Source organism: Eschrichtius robustus, chromosome 15 (assembly GCF_028021215.1).
Source record: "Eschrichtius robustus isolate mEscRob2 chromosome 15, mEscRob2.pri, whole genome shotgun sequence".
NCBI classification, from domain to species: Eukaryota; Metazoa; Chordata; class Mammalia; order Artiodactyla; family Eschrichtiidae; genus Eschrichtius; species Eschrichtius robustus.
The window spans coordinates 85,481,841-85,498,760 of NC_090838.1; the positions used below are offsets into that span (position 1 = coordinate 85,481,841).

The following is a 16,920-nucleotide window of genomic DNA, read 5'->3' on the forward strand; positions in this document are numbered from 1 at the left end:
GGCGCCCCCTGGTGGCCACGGGGGCTGCTGCAGGACAGTGGTAACCGGATCCCAGGAGTCTGACCCCGAGACTTTCCTACTGAAGGGCTCACACTTGAGAAAAAATTACACAACAAAGTTTCCTCCACTATCGTTTAACACTGAACACGTGGAACAACGTACAGGTCCATGAATATGTGAATTCTTCCATATAAAGAAACATCAATGGTATGGAACACTTGACAGCAGTGTGTGTGTGTGTGTGTGTGTGTGTGTGTGTGTGTGTGTGTGTGTGTGTGTGTCTATCATCTCAACATGAAACAATTACTAGTAAGTGAAAGAAGCAAGTTCTTGAGCTATATATGGTAAATGTCATGACATCCCACTTATGATTTAAAAAATGATTATATATTAATATGCATGATATCCATTTAGTTCCAGAAGGAAAAACAACAAACTCAGCAGTTCCCACGGGAAAGGGGGTGTCAGATTGTGAGTGGAAGAATGAGAGGAAGGGGTGAGGAGAAGGAAGAATAAAAAGCAACTTTTGACTTTTTACTATATTTCTGTATTGAATGTTTTACAGTGACCACATGGTTTCTAATTAAAAGATAAATGCCCAGCATATTTTCAAATTAAAAACGTTAAGTTGTCACTCAGCATATTTAGCCTAATCCTTTATATAATGATAAATGTTAACTATACAAAAAAATGAGAGGTCTGGATGGATGGCAGGACTCCACAAATCCCATCAGATGGGTCAGCAAGGCTCCCACCTCCTGGGAATCGTGGTGGTAATGGAATCCCAAACCCTGACGCCAAACGCCAGCCTTCCAGGATCCAAACCAGGAAGCGCCCTCTGGAACGGCACGGTCAGCACCTCACCCACCCTCCTCCTCCCTAGTCCGCACGATCTAGGGAGGGAGGTGCCATCCGCCCCGAGTTTGCAGGTGAGGAAGTAGGGCCCAGAGAGGTTAGGTGGCATGGTCAGTGAGCAGCCAGGCATGAAACCAGCCTGGCCCCAGAGTCCCAGCCCTGAAACTTGCGCTTTGCTCCGACACCAGAGGTCACCCTCAGACCAAGGAAAGCTCCCTCCCAGGCCAGGTTCGGTTGCCACCCTGACGTGTGACACATGACATGACACGTGACTCAGCCTCACTGCACTCAGAGACCGCAGGTCAGGAAGCCTCGATTCCCACCCCCGATTCCCCTGCTCAGGGTAGGGCCTGCGACGAGGTGCAGAAGAAGGTGGAGTCCTACCTACCCTGACAACTCTGGAAGGGATTCACTTGCTCACAGTGCAGTTGTGATCGGGAGTAGCCAAATTCATAGAGACAGAAAGTAGAATGGTGCCTGCCAGGAGCTGGAAGGGGGAGGGGTTAGGGAGATACTGTTTAATGGTACAGAGCTTCATTTGGGGTGATGAAAAGTCCTGGAGGTCTGTTGAGTGTACCTAAAATGTGACTATACATAAAACTACTGAACTGTACACTTAGGAATAATTACGATGGTAAATTTTATGTTGTATATTTTACCACAATTAAACGTTTTAAATAAAATGGAATAAAATAAAATGAAATAAATCCCTTTAATTTCCCAGGAGTAGGTCGCTGTACTGAGAGATTTCCAGCCGGGGAAAGTGACCTCAGGGAGCAACTTACTCAAAATCTTGCTATAATTGTAATTTAATTAAAGAAACTTTGAGGGACTTCCCAGGTGGTCCAGTGGTTAAGACTTTGCCTTCCAATGCAGGGGGTGTGGGTTCGATCCCTGGTCAGAGAGCTAAGATCCCACATGCCTCACGGCCAAAAAACCAAAACATAAAACAGAAGAACCTTTGAGAGCCTCCCCCAAAAAAGAAGCAATTGTGACAGCATTTGATCTTCACATTCATATTTTTCTTCATTTCGAATAAACACTGCATCAAAAGCTACTGTACTAGAACGTGTTCTTTTAGCATATTAAGATATTTTAAATTCATTTATGTAACACTGTAGCACAGTATTCATTTAATAAGGTAGCAAAATATCATATAAAAATAAATGAAAGCTTTTATATACCCACTGAGAGGATTTACACACGTACGAACACTTGTATGATAAGTGCTCTCCACAGTCTCCTTGTAGATTTTCCTTTCCTCACTTCTATGATCAGCCCTAAGCATGACCTCAGGAAAGCACACAGAGCTGACCACTCAGGACAAGGGAGGCCGATTCACAGTCTTATCAGAACACAGAAGAGAACCTGGGCTGGGAAAGTAACCTCTAGGTAGCATCTGCAAACAGTGACAACAGCTTATCTTGGTTTCCAGTTGTGGATACCTGTGGCCCTTACAGGCCCAGGGTCAGGCACTGTTTTCAAAATTGGGATTCTTGGGATGTACGTCACTGGGTGAGAAGTTCAGAATCTCCTCCAAGGAAGGGCCTTCATCCTCTGGAGCTATTTCAGACTCAAACATCTGCTGCAGCAAAGCATCCACGGTCTTGTACTCTGGGAGGAAGGAGAGGGGCACATGGGACCTGCCCGTGTGGGTCGGAGGGGAGCACCCAGCCCCGCAGAGCTCGGCTTTCCTGAAGGAGGGTCTCTGAGCTCACCCCACTGAGCTCCCCAGACCCCACAGGCTCTGGAGACCAAGGAGAAGGTCCTCCTTGAAGGATGGGGGAGGATGGCCGCCTCTGGAGTGGCATACACACACACACACACACACACACACACACACACACACACCTGCCATCTATGCTGTGCTGTGTCTAAGTGTACCATATGGTGTCCCCACCAAAGAAAGGCCCAGCTGAGATTCAGACAGGTTTGGGTTTACTCAGTCAATCGTTAACTCATTGAGAATTAATAAAGTACTTAAACAGTTATTAAGGCCCGCATGTCCCGGGCACATGGTGAGGCCCTGGGGATACAATGGAGAACAAAAAAGACATAGCCCTGCACATGTGGAGCTTCGAGTCTGCAGGGAAGACAGATGGTGACCAGACAGTCACTCAGTGATCAATGTACAGCTGACAGGTGCTGAAAGGGAGGGAAGGAGAGCTGGGGGGGTGGGGGGGTGTCACAGGAGCACCTGACCTCTCGGGGAGCCCAGAGGGCTTCCCTGAGGAAGTGCTGCCTGAGCAGAGACCTGCAGGAGGAAGAGCCTTGATTTTGCAAGGTGAGGTGAGAGCAAGGGGAGAAAGCAGCATGTGCAAAGGCCCTGTGGCAGGATGGAGCAGGGGAGCCAAAGAAGTAAAGGGACAGCAGGGCTAAAGGGCAGAGGCATGGGGAGTCCTGGGGGAAGGAAGATGGGCTGCGATATTGAGGGAACCACGCATGTGGCCCCTAGAGGCCACGGCAGGCGCCCTTGAGACACGGGAAGCCCCTGAAGGTCGGATTTACATTCTGGAAACATCTCACTGACTGCTGTGAGGAGGATGGATTGGAGGAAGTTTCGAGTTGGGTTAAAACTTACTTTTTGATGCAATTCTAAAGTACAGTCCTTTCAAGGCCTTCCTTTTGTTGTCTCCATCATCCCCACTGAAGCCACTGTCCTTGGCATCCACGTTGTCAATGAGCTTCCCATCCTGCACTTCTTCCCTTCGGGGAGGAAGAGATGGTGTGAACACAGCCAGGTCCCTCAGCTGAGTTCCCCTCTGTCCTCCCAGCCATGGCCCCATATCACCCATGTCGCCAGCGAGGGTCCCTGAGAACTGGCACCCAGGACCAGGGTGGCTACCATGGGGTGTCGGGGGTTAAATGTGATCAGGACCCACCCCGCCATGAACATCCTGCTTCCAAAGTCCATGAGCCACGTCGGGAAATGCTACTCACTCTTGGACCCCAACTCCAAGCTCTTGAATCTTCTTCTCAATGGCAGTTTCCACTTCACTTTTTTCTAACGAATATGCCACAAAAAACGCTTCCAAGATGAACGCTATGAAAATACTGAGAAAAAGTAAAAGGCAGAGGGTTTTACATCAAGTCAGCCATGGTCTAGGTGATGGGAAATCATGGCTCCAAAGAGTGTTCAAACCCAAATAAAAAGGCCGTCCATCTTTGCAAAGAAAACACAACATGGGGAAGAAACGACAAAATGTCTCTCAAGCATCAGGCACAACTTTCTTGCATTCGGAAAATCATTCTTCCTCTACATCGTATTTAAACGGTGACTATTAAGAAGAAAATAGAGGGGAGTTTTTTTGATTCACAATTTTTAAAGGTTTACTCCATTTATAGTTATTGTAAAATATTGGTTATATTCCCAGTGCTGTACAATATATCCTTGCAGCTTATTTTATACCTAACAGTTTGTACCTCTTAATCCCCTCCCCCTACATTGCAAGAATATGGAATGCCTCACCAATTTGCATGTCATCCTTGTACAGGGGCCACGCTAATCTTCTCTGTACGGTTTTAGTGTATGTGCTGCCAAAGTGAGCTCGAAAATACACTCGAGTGAGCTCGAGTTTATTTTAAGGGGAAACTTAGGCCACATAATTGTTGGTAGACAATTCTCCATGAATATCTCGTGTTATTGCACAGTCTGGGTCCTCTGAGCAAAGGCACTGAGAGCCAATTTAGGGATACGTTGGGCTGGCCAAAAAGTTCGTTCGGGTGGTCTGTGGCATGGCAAAACCCAAACGAACTTTTTCGTCCACATAATACGGGTGTCTCCAGATATGCTCCACAATAGTAAAGCTTACTGTTACTTACCGTCTCCTCCCCAGTGACCACTAGGGTAGCAAAGACTTCATTTTGCCCTCCCCGGAGACTTGCTTACATTCGAGAGTAAAAATAAGGTCTTTCTCTTTTTCTCTCTCTTTCCAGAGGGGAGGATGGGCAGGTCTCCCCAGCTACACAGATCGGGGTTTTCTCATTTTGGAGTTCCCCTCCTGCAATGCAGCCCATCCAACTGGCCCTCACCTCATTGTGCAGTGGGGATTAGGGCTCAGGGAGTTGCCCCAAGTATTGCTCTGGCTGCAGCTTCTGCCATGAGGAATAAACTGTCTTTGTCTCGGACCCAAGGTATCACACTTTGTCAGTATATACACGTGACGTACACACACACTGATCTGCAACTTGTGAGTAGGGAATCCCAATCCCTTCACCACTTCTGACTTAACATGATGCTGATGGAGCCCAGGGCTGTCACCACACTGGCAAGCTTTTGGGGGAATAGCTGAAAAACCCCTACAGCTTTTCACATTGCCTCGGCCTATCCCAGCATTCTGGAAACCTCTCTAAGAATCACTCAGAAGCATTCCTCTCTCATTCCTCTACATATTCCATTCAGACGGTGCAGGACAAGCAGCCCTGAGCAGTTCTTCCCCTCCCCTCCCTCTGCTGGGACGTTCTTGAGCCAAAATCAGCAGGATGGTGGCCAAAGCAGCCCTGATGTGACAAGGAAGGCCCAGGGCTGGGCTGTCACCCCAAGAATTGTGGGCCCCAGGCTCTAAGAGGGATACGACAACCAGAAAACATCTCTGGGGGGAAATAAAAAACAGGGATCAAGGGGACTCAAATTCAGGTCCCACAAGGAACAGGGGAGCTAGAATCAGAGATTGATAAGCAGGAAGGAAAGCCCTCTGGAGTGGTGAGATGTCATAGCAGCTTTCAAACGATGACTGAGTTCTCCCCGGAAGAGAAGTCAGGACAGAATTGGAACCAATGAAGAAGATTAACCAGTAGGCACATTTCCATTCTACCTGTGCAAGGGCAGGTGAGGACCAGAGCTGGACGACAAGGAAATTGACTCGTATAGGTTCTAATGAGTCCCAGGAGTTGCGCAGATTTCATCAAAGGGTGGGCACAATTCACAAGGATGTTCTAAAGGTGATTTATCCCACCGGGGAAGGGTAGGGAGACCGGCCAGGACCCCAGAGCCCTTCTGACCCAAACAATTGGCGAGGCTACGAGATGTATATTATATACTGACGTGCACGGCTGGCTGACACTGAAGAACACAGATGTGAACAAAAGTAAGATGCCTCCCTTCTGGTGCCTTAGCATCTAGCAGGGGAGATGGGACCCACCCACAAGGTACTCAAGGGTTGAGCCAGGGAAGAGGGAGGTGCGAGCAGCTGTAGATCTGAGAGGGGGGATCTGGAACGGCCCACCCGGCAGGAGCAAACTCACTTAACAATGAGGATGACGACCACGACGTGGAAGCCGATGAAATACAGCTTTGCCGCCTGGTGAGTCACGAGGGCAAAGCCGTCCGCGAGGAGTGCGAAGCTAAGGAACCAAGCCTTCAAGGAGCCAAGACCTAACCCTCCCGGAAGGTGCTCTCAGCGTCCCCTGCCGCGCCCGCCTCCTCGGAAAGGATATTGTGCCACTGGTTAACCACCGTGAGCTCTGTCAGCAGGATGAGAGAGGCGGGCAAGTCATTGAAGTTGTTCCTGCAGTACCTGCCTCGGGCAAACGCTGAGTCTTTTAAGGCTGGGTTCCCACACACCAGGGCATCAGGACTGGTGGAACCGGGGTCAAAGAAGTGGACTTTGCCGTGGAACACTTCCATCCCGATGATGGCAAACACGTAGTAGACCACCTAGGGTGGGCGGCACCGGTCACGAGTGGGCAGGCGGGATGAGGGGAGGCAGGAGGACGTGGACACGGGTCAGCCTGCGACAGTGGCCAGCAGAAAGGGCTGCTACCCTCATTCTGGGGATGGCTTTCCCCACGGCCACAAGTTCCAGCAGCAGCAGGAACAGGGTGGGATGGGTCAGCCCACTGGCCACTGGGCTGTTCAAGGACAGGGGGCACGGCCAGCTGGACCACACCTGGACCTCTGCTGTGGTCTCCGTTTGCAAAGACAAAATGATGCTGTTAGCAAGTTAGTGGGTTAAATACTCAATAAATAATATCAATAGTTAGGCCTCTAAGGAAAAAAATAATAAATTTGGATCTTTACCTCATTTGTTTTGTTGTTTTTTGTTTTTTTGGATTTTTTTGGCTGCACCACGTGGCATATAGGATCTTAGTTCCCTGACCAGGGATCAAACCCATGCCCCCCGCAGTGGAAGCGTGGAGTCTTAACCACCGGACCACCAGGGTCGGCTATATGCCCCATGTTTCTACACACTTGATATTTCTAAAAATAGCTCCTAGAAACCCCTTGAATCTCATTGACTTCATCTCCCTTTCTTTCCCTCACTTAAAATAAGGCTCACAGAGACCTGCTAAGAATGAACATCTTATCGCTTGCTTCGTGTAGAATAGGAACAGAACACTCACCAAGACCAGGCCGCCAAACGTCAGCATCGTGGGGCCGATGTTAATTAAGGTGGTCACGATCACCCGGAATCTGGGATAAAACAAAGTTTCGGACACAAGGCAAAGGGAAGATGTAAGTAAAACTGACACCACACTAGCATGTTTGGTTTAATGCCCCTCCCCCCAGTCCTGGATCTGTGCTATAAATGCTGTCAGGAATCTGCCTTTACATTTGTCAGCATCAGTCCATCTACTGAACTGAGGGGGGAGTTAACTTGAGTTTCCCCTGAAGCAAAACAAAGCAAGACCGTTTTTAAAAACATAAGAAAGGTAATCACAGAGAGTTTCACTAGTATGACACAGGTGGGTACTGAGGCTGAGAAACCATCCACCCTCATCTGCTTTCTTCCCCCAACCTTTTTCGTCATCAAAAATTCAGCCTGTATTAAAGCTGACCTGGAGACTTAGCTGACCCGGCCTGCTCCCCTACTTATTTTGCAGGGGAGCAGGCCAGTCCTCAGATGGAGGCATTCCACACACTCCTTGAAAGGAAACTGGCCTATCCAAAACAGGGTGGGTTTTTCCAGGTTTAGGGATCAGACTCCTAGGCTTGCGTCCTAGTTCTGCCTCCTTCTAGCTGTGCACCTCTGGGGGAACTACTTAACCTCTCTGAGCTTCACTGTCATCACCCAGGAACTAAAGATCATTAAAGCCCCTACATCAAGGGTTGTTGGAGGGATTTAACAAGACGATGGTTAGCGCACTCCGTTAGCATCAGCTGCCGTCATGAGCACTGTCCAGTCACCAGGCTGCAGGCACAGTTGAGGGACCACGTCACAGGGTTGAAAGTGACAGACAGAATCCCTGCCCTCAGAGAGCTGCACTTGGGGGCTCTTCACCACCTTCTCGGGCTCCCTGTCCCTCCCCACCGCCCCAAGAGAACCCAGGTCCTCTATACAAGTTATATCCTGGGGTTCACAGCTGGGCGTGTTTATAGTTCCCAGGCAGGGTGGTTTCTGTCAAGCCCCAATATGGGGAACTGCCCGGGTGCAGCTGTTTCCCATGGCTTCACCTTTACCTCTGAAAGCTGACAATGACCCGTAAGAGCCGGAGTATTCTCAAAATCAAGACAATATCCAGTATCTGCTGACTGTTGTATTTTCTCGCTGGAAAAAGAACACAACCATCTAATATTCCGGTTTCGGAGAGCCTCCGGCTTGTCCCTTTTATGCAGTGAGGTCTGAGACTCTGTGGGTCCTGGGGAACTATGCACTTCACTTCAAGAACCGGGTGATGGCTCTGAGCAATGAGGAAGTGAGGACTGCTTTCAATCAGTAACTCCCCCAGCAAATCAGCGCCAAGCTGAGCATCCCCTCCAGCCCTAGAACTAAGAAGCACGAGTGTAGGAGCAGACTTCAGACCATCATCAAGAACTGACTGTGGATCCCGTTCTACAGAACGCATTTCAGCAAGCCCTTCCTCCCCACCCAGCATTCATTTCATAGTCGTGTTAAGAAGCTGCTCTATCTCTAAATAATCCCCTCCGCCGTCTACAGGAAGGAGTGTGCAGGGCAGTGGTGGCACATGTAGGGGAGCCAGAGGAGAGGAGAAAGGAGAGGGTGGTGGGCAGAGGCTGATGCAGAGTTCCTGCTACAGCTGGACCCTGCGTTGGGGGCCAACATGGGCAGAGGGTCAAGGATGAGCCCTGAGACCAAGGGCAGTTTGGAGAGATGACCAGGTGAGTGTTTGGTGTGGTGAGACCTACAAATGAAATCTCTACCATACAGCCAGACACAAACAAAGCTACCATCCCTCTCCAGAAAGTGGAATAGTTTTACTAATTCTCCTATGTCCCCAACTGCCTCGCCCCAAACACCCTAATGGTACACCACGGATGTTCTACAAAGTTTACTGATTGAACACACGCTCCCGGGAGGCGGGGAAGCTGAGAGCCGGTGACACTGACCTGACTGAATGGTGGTGTTGGCCACAGTGGCCACCAGGGCTGCGATGATGATCAGCGTATCAAACCTAAGATTTGGTGGAGAAGCAACGTCAGTGAGGCATCAAGGGAAAGGGCTGTCAAGCTCAGGATACAATGAATCCTGAAAAAACTCGGAATCCAATCTCTTACGCAAAGTAATGATCCAGCCATCAAATTGACTTCCATCATTTTTAGGACAGCAGGTACAAAGCAAGAAACACTGTGTTCGATCATTTACTGGCTGCTCCAATGAACCACCCAAGGAAATTTGTAGGAATCAGCTAATTCGTATCACTCTGTCTTCCAACATAACTATATACTTGCAAGAAAACTTTGACACATTTTCAGAATACATAGTGTAATCTTTCTTGGTATTCATCTTACTAAATGCATTGCAACTTTATTTATTTATTTATTTATTTTATTTATTATTATCATTTTTATTTATGTGGCCATGCCGTGCGGCTTGGGGGATCTTAGTTCCCCTACCAGGGATTGAACCCACACACTTGACAGTGAAAGCACAGAGTCCTAACTGCTGAACTGCCAGGGAATTCCCTGCAACTTTTTAATTAAAGGGGAAATTCATCATGCCGTGACTTGTCTTTCTCACAACGGTGCCACTGCCTTGGACAACACTGGCCACCTGGCTCCACGCACACCTTAGTGAGTTTCTTGGCACTGGGAGCAGTGACCACAGAGATCCAACCCTGCTGAGCTGTGCACTACTGAAGTTGGGTATCCCGTGATGGCTGACATTCAGTGGTACTCGAGATGGTCTGCAGCATGTGGGTGATGGTTTAAGACCGGGAGGTACAGAGCCTGGAGCAGAGAAGGTCACAGGAGAAACATCCAGCCCGGGAAAGAGCTTGCTAAGGGTCCTCATCGTCCAGCCATGCAGGCCAAGTTTTCCGATAACAAGAGTACGGAGTGGGCCGGGCAACCATGGAAGGAATTGTTTCATTGGGTGAGACATTCTAAGATCCTTTCCAAATCCAAGATGCCGTGATCTGTGATTCTAATTTTAGCCAGTCATTCAAACTGTCCTCCTAAATAACAGCTTTGACAACCAGATGTTCCCCTGCCCTCAAGACTTCATTATAAGAAGCCTTGGGCTTCCCTGGTGGCACAGTGGTTAAGAATCCGCCTGCCAATGCAGGGGACACGGGTTCGAGCCCTGGTCCGGGAAGATCCCACATGCCGCGGAGCAACTGAGCCCGTGCGCCACAACTACTGGGCCTGTGCTCTAGAGCCCACGAGCCACAACTACTGAGCCTACTTGCCACAACTGCTGAAGCCTGCGTGCCTAGAGTCCGTGCTCCGCAACAAGGGAAGCCACTGCAATGAGATGCCCGCGCACCACAACAAAGAGTAGCCCCCGCTCGCCGCAGCTAGAGAAAACCCGCGCACAGCAACAAAGACCCAACACAGACAAAAATAAATAAATAAATAAATAAATAAGTTTATTTTTTAAAAAAAAGCCTCAAAACTAGGCAGATGGAGCTTGAAACACTCCACAACTTTATTCCCCAAAGTGTGACAGAAAGCCCCTCTCTTCACCCACGGCCCCCTCCCCAAAACACACAGACTCACCAGTTCCAGAACTGCTTCCTTCCAAAATAGGCTCTGGGTTCGTACGTGTACAATTTCAGGAGAATTTCAATAATATAGAGAGAAAGGAAAAGCCATTCTGCATAGGAAATTAAGGGGTTTTTCTCATCCAAAGCAATGAATATGGCATTTATTAGAATGATGACATCATAAACCCAGACAAAAATCCTGCCAGGAGGGAAAAAAGAAAAGATTCTGTTATCATACATTTCAGTAAAAAAAAGAAAGCAGGTTCAGAGCCCTACAGGAACTACTGTGTTTCCTGTCAGTGTGATGAATGTGAGATACTCACCACCCCCCATCCCGCCAACACACACACACACCTACTCACTCATCATGGAAGGAAAGGTTCCACCATGGTCAGGGCTCTGAAATTCACCTGCCTCTCACTGACACTGGTACAGCCTTTCCCACCAAGGAGAAAATGAAGACAGAGTGAGGGGGAAGAACAGAGGCCTAGTTTTCCCAGGTTCGCCTTTTGGGCACAGTACCTGGATCAGATGAAAGGCTGGGTGGAATTGGGGGCAAAGAGAAGGTTTAGGGCTTAGCCCAGGACCATTACACCTTGACTACTTGACCCTGGAAAATTAACATCCTTAACTCAGAAAGCTTCTGAAAACCTCTTTACTCCTATTGCACACAAGTCTTCCAGGGGACTGACGTGCCCCACTTTCTCACCAAGTCTGGGGTGTAAAGGGGTGAAAAAAATATGACAGTTGGGCTCTGACTCAACTTTTCAATTACAGAGCAGGCTGCCTCTCACAGGCATCTGTGCCCTGGGCTCCAGAGAATCCTGGGTGAACTGTGGGCGTGGCCATGGGAAGTGGGGGAGCGGGGGCTCCTACCCTATTGTCCTGGGGAAGCTGCAGACTCTAGGTCCCAGCCCTGGATGCCGCATGTGGATTCACAAACATCCACTGTGTGAAACACATCAGTAGTTCAATATTGAGATGAATGGAAAGGAGCCTCTACATAAAGGGCCTTCGTAAATATAAAATATGGGAGCTAAAAGGGATATTTACCTACACCATAGGCTGGGCTACTTTCAAGGACTTCTGAACCGTTCACTTTTTTTTTTTTTTTGAATTTTTGAATTTTATTTCATTTATTTTTTTATGCAGCAGGTTCTTATTAGTCATCCATTTTATACACATCAGTGTATACATGTCAATCCCAGTCTCCCAAGTGAACCATTCACTTTTATGAAACATTAAATTCAAAGAAGGCAAGAGGGGAGCCTCTGCTGATAGGGGTGTTCCAGGCCACACATAGTAAAAATAAACTCTCCAACCGGGATAAAGGACTCTTCTGGAGTCCATCTACTTGGGAATAAAACAATTAATTGGCATTCTTAACAGTCATTCCAGTAACTCTAACTCATGTCTTCTTACCAGATACTTTACAGAGTCAAAATGCCATATTTGACATCAACTTCCTAATGACTCTGATGGGGCAGGAACTTCCTGAAATCAGAGAGTGGTCAGCTTCCCTGGCTCAGAAAGCACAGCCAGTCTGTGGCCCTTGAGCATTAAAAAAAAAAAAAAAAAAAAAAAAAAACCCAAAGAAGGAAGCATAATCTAGAAACCTGTCCTCTGGGTAAGGTTAAACATCGCATGTCCAGAACCCTTTCCATGCCTTCCCAAGAAACCAGAAGCAGTGAGCAGGGGAATGATTTATAGCTTCAGGGATGAAACGCATTCAGTCCAGACAGCATCAACAGATGCCTCGATTTTCAAAGCAATTTGGGTGAAAACCGGCCCCGTCTCACTTGCCTGTGCCGAACCATCTTCTGAACCAAGAGGCTTGGGGACGACTGGTATACCCGAGGCATCCAGGCTTCCAGCGGGTGTCTCTTGATGTTGATGGTGACCACCTGGATGTTGAGGAGGTCAGCCAAGCGTAGAAAGTTCGTTTTGTCTGCAATGAAAAAAGGACCCCCAAATACATGGCTGCTGTGACACTAAGGTTCAACAGGTGAAACAAAGCCAGCACGGACTCTTGGATCTGCGTTTCACAGGTGAAGATATGAAGCCTCAAAGGACGAAGGCCCAAGGCCAAGGGGCCAGTGGGTCGCACAGCCTCCTGCTTGTCCTCACTCACCCCTGAGCCAGCCCAAGGCAGCCAACCCACGCATGTGACTTTGCTAGCTCACTGACGCCACCGCCTCACTCCCTGCCTTCCGCCTCACTTTCCTCCTCACTCAGCCATCACTGCTTTCAATGTCTGCCTGACCTACCTTTCCAGGCTCAACCCAACCTCCCCTTCCTTCTCACGAAGCCTCCAAGGTAGGTATAATCCATACCCTTCCCCTTGAACCCCTATGTTCTTCTCTGCCTACCCTCCCTCCCTGCCCCTTCTCAGGGACTCACTCAAAGCAACAGCCTCTATAACAAGTGGGCCCATCACCCCAGGCCAAAGTACAGTGGGCACTTTCTTGACCGGCTGGGACCCACCCAACTGCGGAGGTGATGCCCTTGACCTGCTGAATGCCCGGAGCCAGCAGGCTGTTCTCCATCACCCCATGCGCCTCTCCCTCACCAGGATGCTGACCACGAGTCCACGGGGCTGGTTCTCAAATCTGTTTATGCGTGAACCTCCTGTTACATACAACTTAAAGAAATATCAGTCACATCAACGGATGAAATCAGATTGTACGTGGAGTGTTGCTGCTCCTTTGAAAACCAAGTTGAATGCTTTGCAAACTTTAAAGAAAGTTGCTGTAATAAATTGCAGGTACAGATCAGGTATAGCTGAGACAGCTGTTAAAGACTGGGGTGGAGTTTTGGGGGGCATTGTTTTTTTGAAGGCAGAGTTGTTTCTTTTAATTAATTAATTTATTTATTTATTTTTGGCTGCCTTGGGTCTTCGTTGCTGCGCCGGCTTTCTCTAGTTGCAGAGAGCAGGGGCTACGCTTCGTTGCGGTGCGTGGGCTTCTCATTGCGGTGGCTTCTCTTGTCGTGTAGCACGGGCTCTAGGCGTGTGGGCTCAGTAGTTGTGGCTCGCGGGCTCTAGAGCGCAGGCTCAGTAGTTGTGGTGCATGGGCTTAATTGCTCCACAGCATGTGGGATCTTCCCGGACCAGGGATCGAACCCATGTCCCCTGCATTGGCAGGCAGATTCTTAACCACTGAGCCACCAGGGAAGCCCCAGAGTGGAGTTTTTAAATCCTAGAATGCTTCTCATTTAGAGGCCTGGAAATGAGTAGGTCTCCATTTCAAGTTTTCAGAAGTAAACAACGAATCATGGTTCTACAGGTGCCACCATAGTGGTTTATGCAAGAAAGATGATGGGGAACTGCCACCAACAGACACCCAGGCAAAGAGAAAGCCGCAGCCTCGTCAGAAGTGTGCACTCATTTGAGTGAGGAGCCTGAATCAGACAAAACCCTGAGTGATATTAAACATTCACGTTGCTATTTTCCTGAAGAGTCAGATGGTCCTAAGAACATGAAAGAACATGAGTCCATCAAGTTGGATGAAAAACACTCTTATATGTCTTAGGATATCTTAGTTCCTGGGTCTTTAGAGTTAGAAGCAAAATGCATAGACATGTCTTAATAGCCAAGACGTGTAGCACACGCTGAGGGGGAAGGGCAGCCTTAGAGAATTAGATGATGTGATAACTTGGATCCAGGACCTGGGCTACGTGAGCTCCACCATCAGAAGGTAGGGAGACACTGATGTGGCAACCACAAATAGGGTTTGGGGGGACCTACTGACAAGAATCCAGCCAAAACATCAGCCATCAAGTAACCTCAACCAACGGAGAATCCATCACTATCACAGGGCTCACATCTTTTAATCCAGAAGATTCTATAGAACAAGAAAGGACAAAGAGAATCAAAAGCATGGTAATTTTGTGTCAAGAAGGAATTTGTGCCCATCTGGTACTTTATGTTGGAGATCAGGGGTCAGCAAACTTTTTCTGTAAAGGGCCAGAGAGTTAGGTTTTGTGGACAATATGGTCTCCATTTCAACTATTCAGTTCTGCCATTATAGCATGAAAGCAGCCATAAACAATACACAAATGAATAAGCATGGCTGTGTTCCAGTAAAACTTTAGAAAAACAGGCAGTGGCCATATTTAGCCTGTGGACCATTGTGTACCAACCCTTGTTGTAGACATATTATTCTCCATATTCTTTGTTAATAATTCTATGCAGCCCTTTTCTTTCCACGTCTGTAAGTTTCATGTTTCTCAGTTTAACACTAGATTGAAGTCTAACACTTTGGGCACTAATAGAATCCCAGTGCTTAGCCCTGGACACCACACCTGCCCATAACTGCCGATCAAGGGGGAAAGCGAGCATGTCCACAGAACTAGCGATCTCCCTGCCTGTACTGAGGGGAGACCGTCGTGAAGCATGAAATTCTGTTTGGCTTTCTGTTACTAAAACTGTCTTTGAGGGCTTCCCTGGTGGCGCAGTGGTTAAGAATCTGCCTGCCAATGCAGGGGACACGGGTTCGAGCCCTGGTCTGGGAAGATCCCACATGCCGCGGAGCAACTAAGCCCGTGAGGCACAACTACTGAGCCTGCGCGTCTAGAGCCTGTGCTCCGCAACAAGAGAAGCCAGGACAAAGAGAGGCCCGCGCACCGCAATGAAGAGTAGCCCCCGCTTGCCACAACTAGAGAAAGCCCGCGCACAGAAACGAAAACCCAACACAGCCATAAATAAATAAATAAATTTTAAAAAACAAACAAACAAAAAAAACCTTTAAAAAAAAAAAAAAAAAAAAACTGTCTTTGAAAGTGTTGGTTAAACAAAGGAGTCTTTGGACGCCCAGACATCAGAAATGACCGCTATCTCCTATAAAAGATAACCTGCGATCCCTAAAAGCCAACAAATCTGATTGGCTGTCTTCCCTAAAGATGTGTTTGCCCTGGTAACGGTATTTAAATTGACATCGCTGTTTTGTAAAAGATAAAATACTGGGGAAGTCTGCTAAGCCATGAGTTCACGGGCGCCTTCTTGCCACATCCATGGAGCTCTAATAAAATCTGTGACTCGGATGGATTCCTTTTTTCAAACTAGATGAGTGCTGGGCTCATTTAATTTACTAATAGGATCACGAGCCAGGCGGCAAAACTGAGCAGGGCTCAGGGCGGGGGACCCAGACCTGTGGACTCCAGTCACGAGCCAGCCAATGGCAGCCAAGGTCATGGGTGTGTCACAAGGGTATCTGCTGACCTCTTTGGCCCCCTCTCACCTGCTCAGAAGGTCAAGAGCTACTTTGGCTGAATGTCCCCAGGGCATTAGAAAGTAAGAGTACTGCACAGGTGAGGTTTGTCACTGTCGTCCTGCTGTGGCTTTGCAGTCTCAGACCAGGTGGAGTCACATCGTGTGAAGGGGAAAGGGCAGCAGCTGAACCAGAACCATGGCGGTTCTGTGCGTTCGGCATAAATGTTCAAGTTTGAGATTTTGATAGACTAATAATATGAATATGACTCCCGAAGATGAGTAGTATTGGGGCATGGGGGACGGTAAACCATAGAAGAAAGCTCTAGAGAAGGCAACAGTCTAAGGACAGAACCCCCAAAACAGGAGTTACGGGCTGACCTGTGTTCCCTGAAATTTCATATGTTGAAGGCTTAACTCCCAGGACCTCTAAGTGTGCCTGTATTTTGGAGATGGAGCCTCTGAAGAGGTAATTAGACTAAAAGGAGGTCATTAGGTGGGCCCTAATCCCGTATGACTGGTGCCCTCATAAGAAGAGGAGATTTGCACACAGACATGCAAGGAAGGAAGATGGTGTGAAGACACAGAAGACAATCATTTAGGAGCCAAGGACACAGGCCTGCCAGACAACACCTTGATCCTGCACTTCCTGCCTCCAGAATTGTGAGAAAATAGATTTCTGTTGTCTAAGCCCCCCAGTGTGTGAGACTTTGTTATGGCAGCCCAAGCAAACTGATACAAGCAACGATTTCTCAATGAATTGTTAAATGAATTGTTTTAAAGTGAACACTATGCATTCCTTAAATTCTGAATGAAGACTTAAAGGTCCTCTCAGAGTTAAGAAGTCAAGGAAAAATTCTTTATGCTTTAAATGTGCTATCCCCTAAAAAAAAAATAAATAGATAAACCAAACAAACATAACAAACAAAAAGACTCACTAGGGTGCAGGAAAAAAGGAATTTCAAGCTTAATGA

The 16,920-nt window shown here is 48.0% G+C and overlaps 1 protein-coding gene and 1 pseudogene across 1 annotated transcript in view; both read right to left on the reverse strand.

Annotated features, from left to right (window-relative positions):
- Positions 1-570: 570 nt before the first annotated feature.
- The window catches only part of LOC137777888 (two pore channel protein 2-like), a 41,258-nt gene continuing 24,908 nt past the window's right edge, over positions 571-16,920 (reverse strand). The window contains exons 10-19 of the mRNA XM_068564860.1: positions 12,544-12,688; positions 10,754-10,939; positions 9,143-9,207; positions 8,255-8,342; positions 7,198-7,267; positions 6,292-6,511; positions 6,100-6,190; positions 3,796-3,909; positions 3,437-3,561; positions 571-2,469 (exon numbers count right to left, since the gene is read on the reverse strand). Of these exons, the coding sequence (XP_068420961.1) occupies positions 2,324-2,469; positions 3,437-3,561; positions 3,796-3,909; positions 6,100-6,190; positions 6,292-6,511; positions 7,198-7,267; positions 8,255-8,342; positions 9,143-9,207; positions 10,754-10,939; positions 12,544-12,688 (1,250 nt within the window). The 3' untranslated portion in view covers positions 571-2,323. The remainder of the gene's footprint in view (positions 2,470-3,436; positions 3,562-3,795; positions 3,910-6,099; positions 6,191-6,291; positions 6,512-7,197; positions 7,268-8,254; positions 8,343-9,142; positions 9,208-10,753; positions 10,940-12,543; positions 12,689-16,920) is intronic.
- Positions 4,305-4,405, reverse strand: LOC137778223 (U6 spliceosomal RNA; annotated as a pseudogene).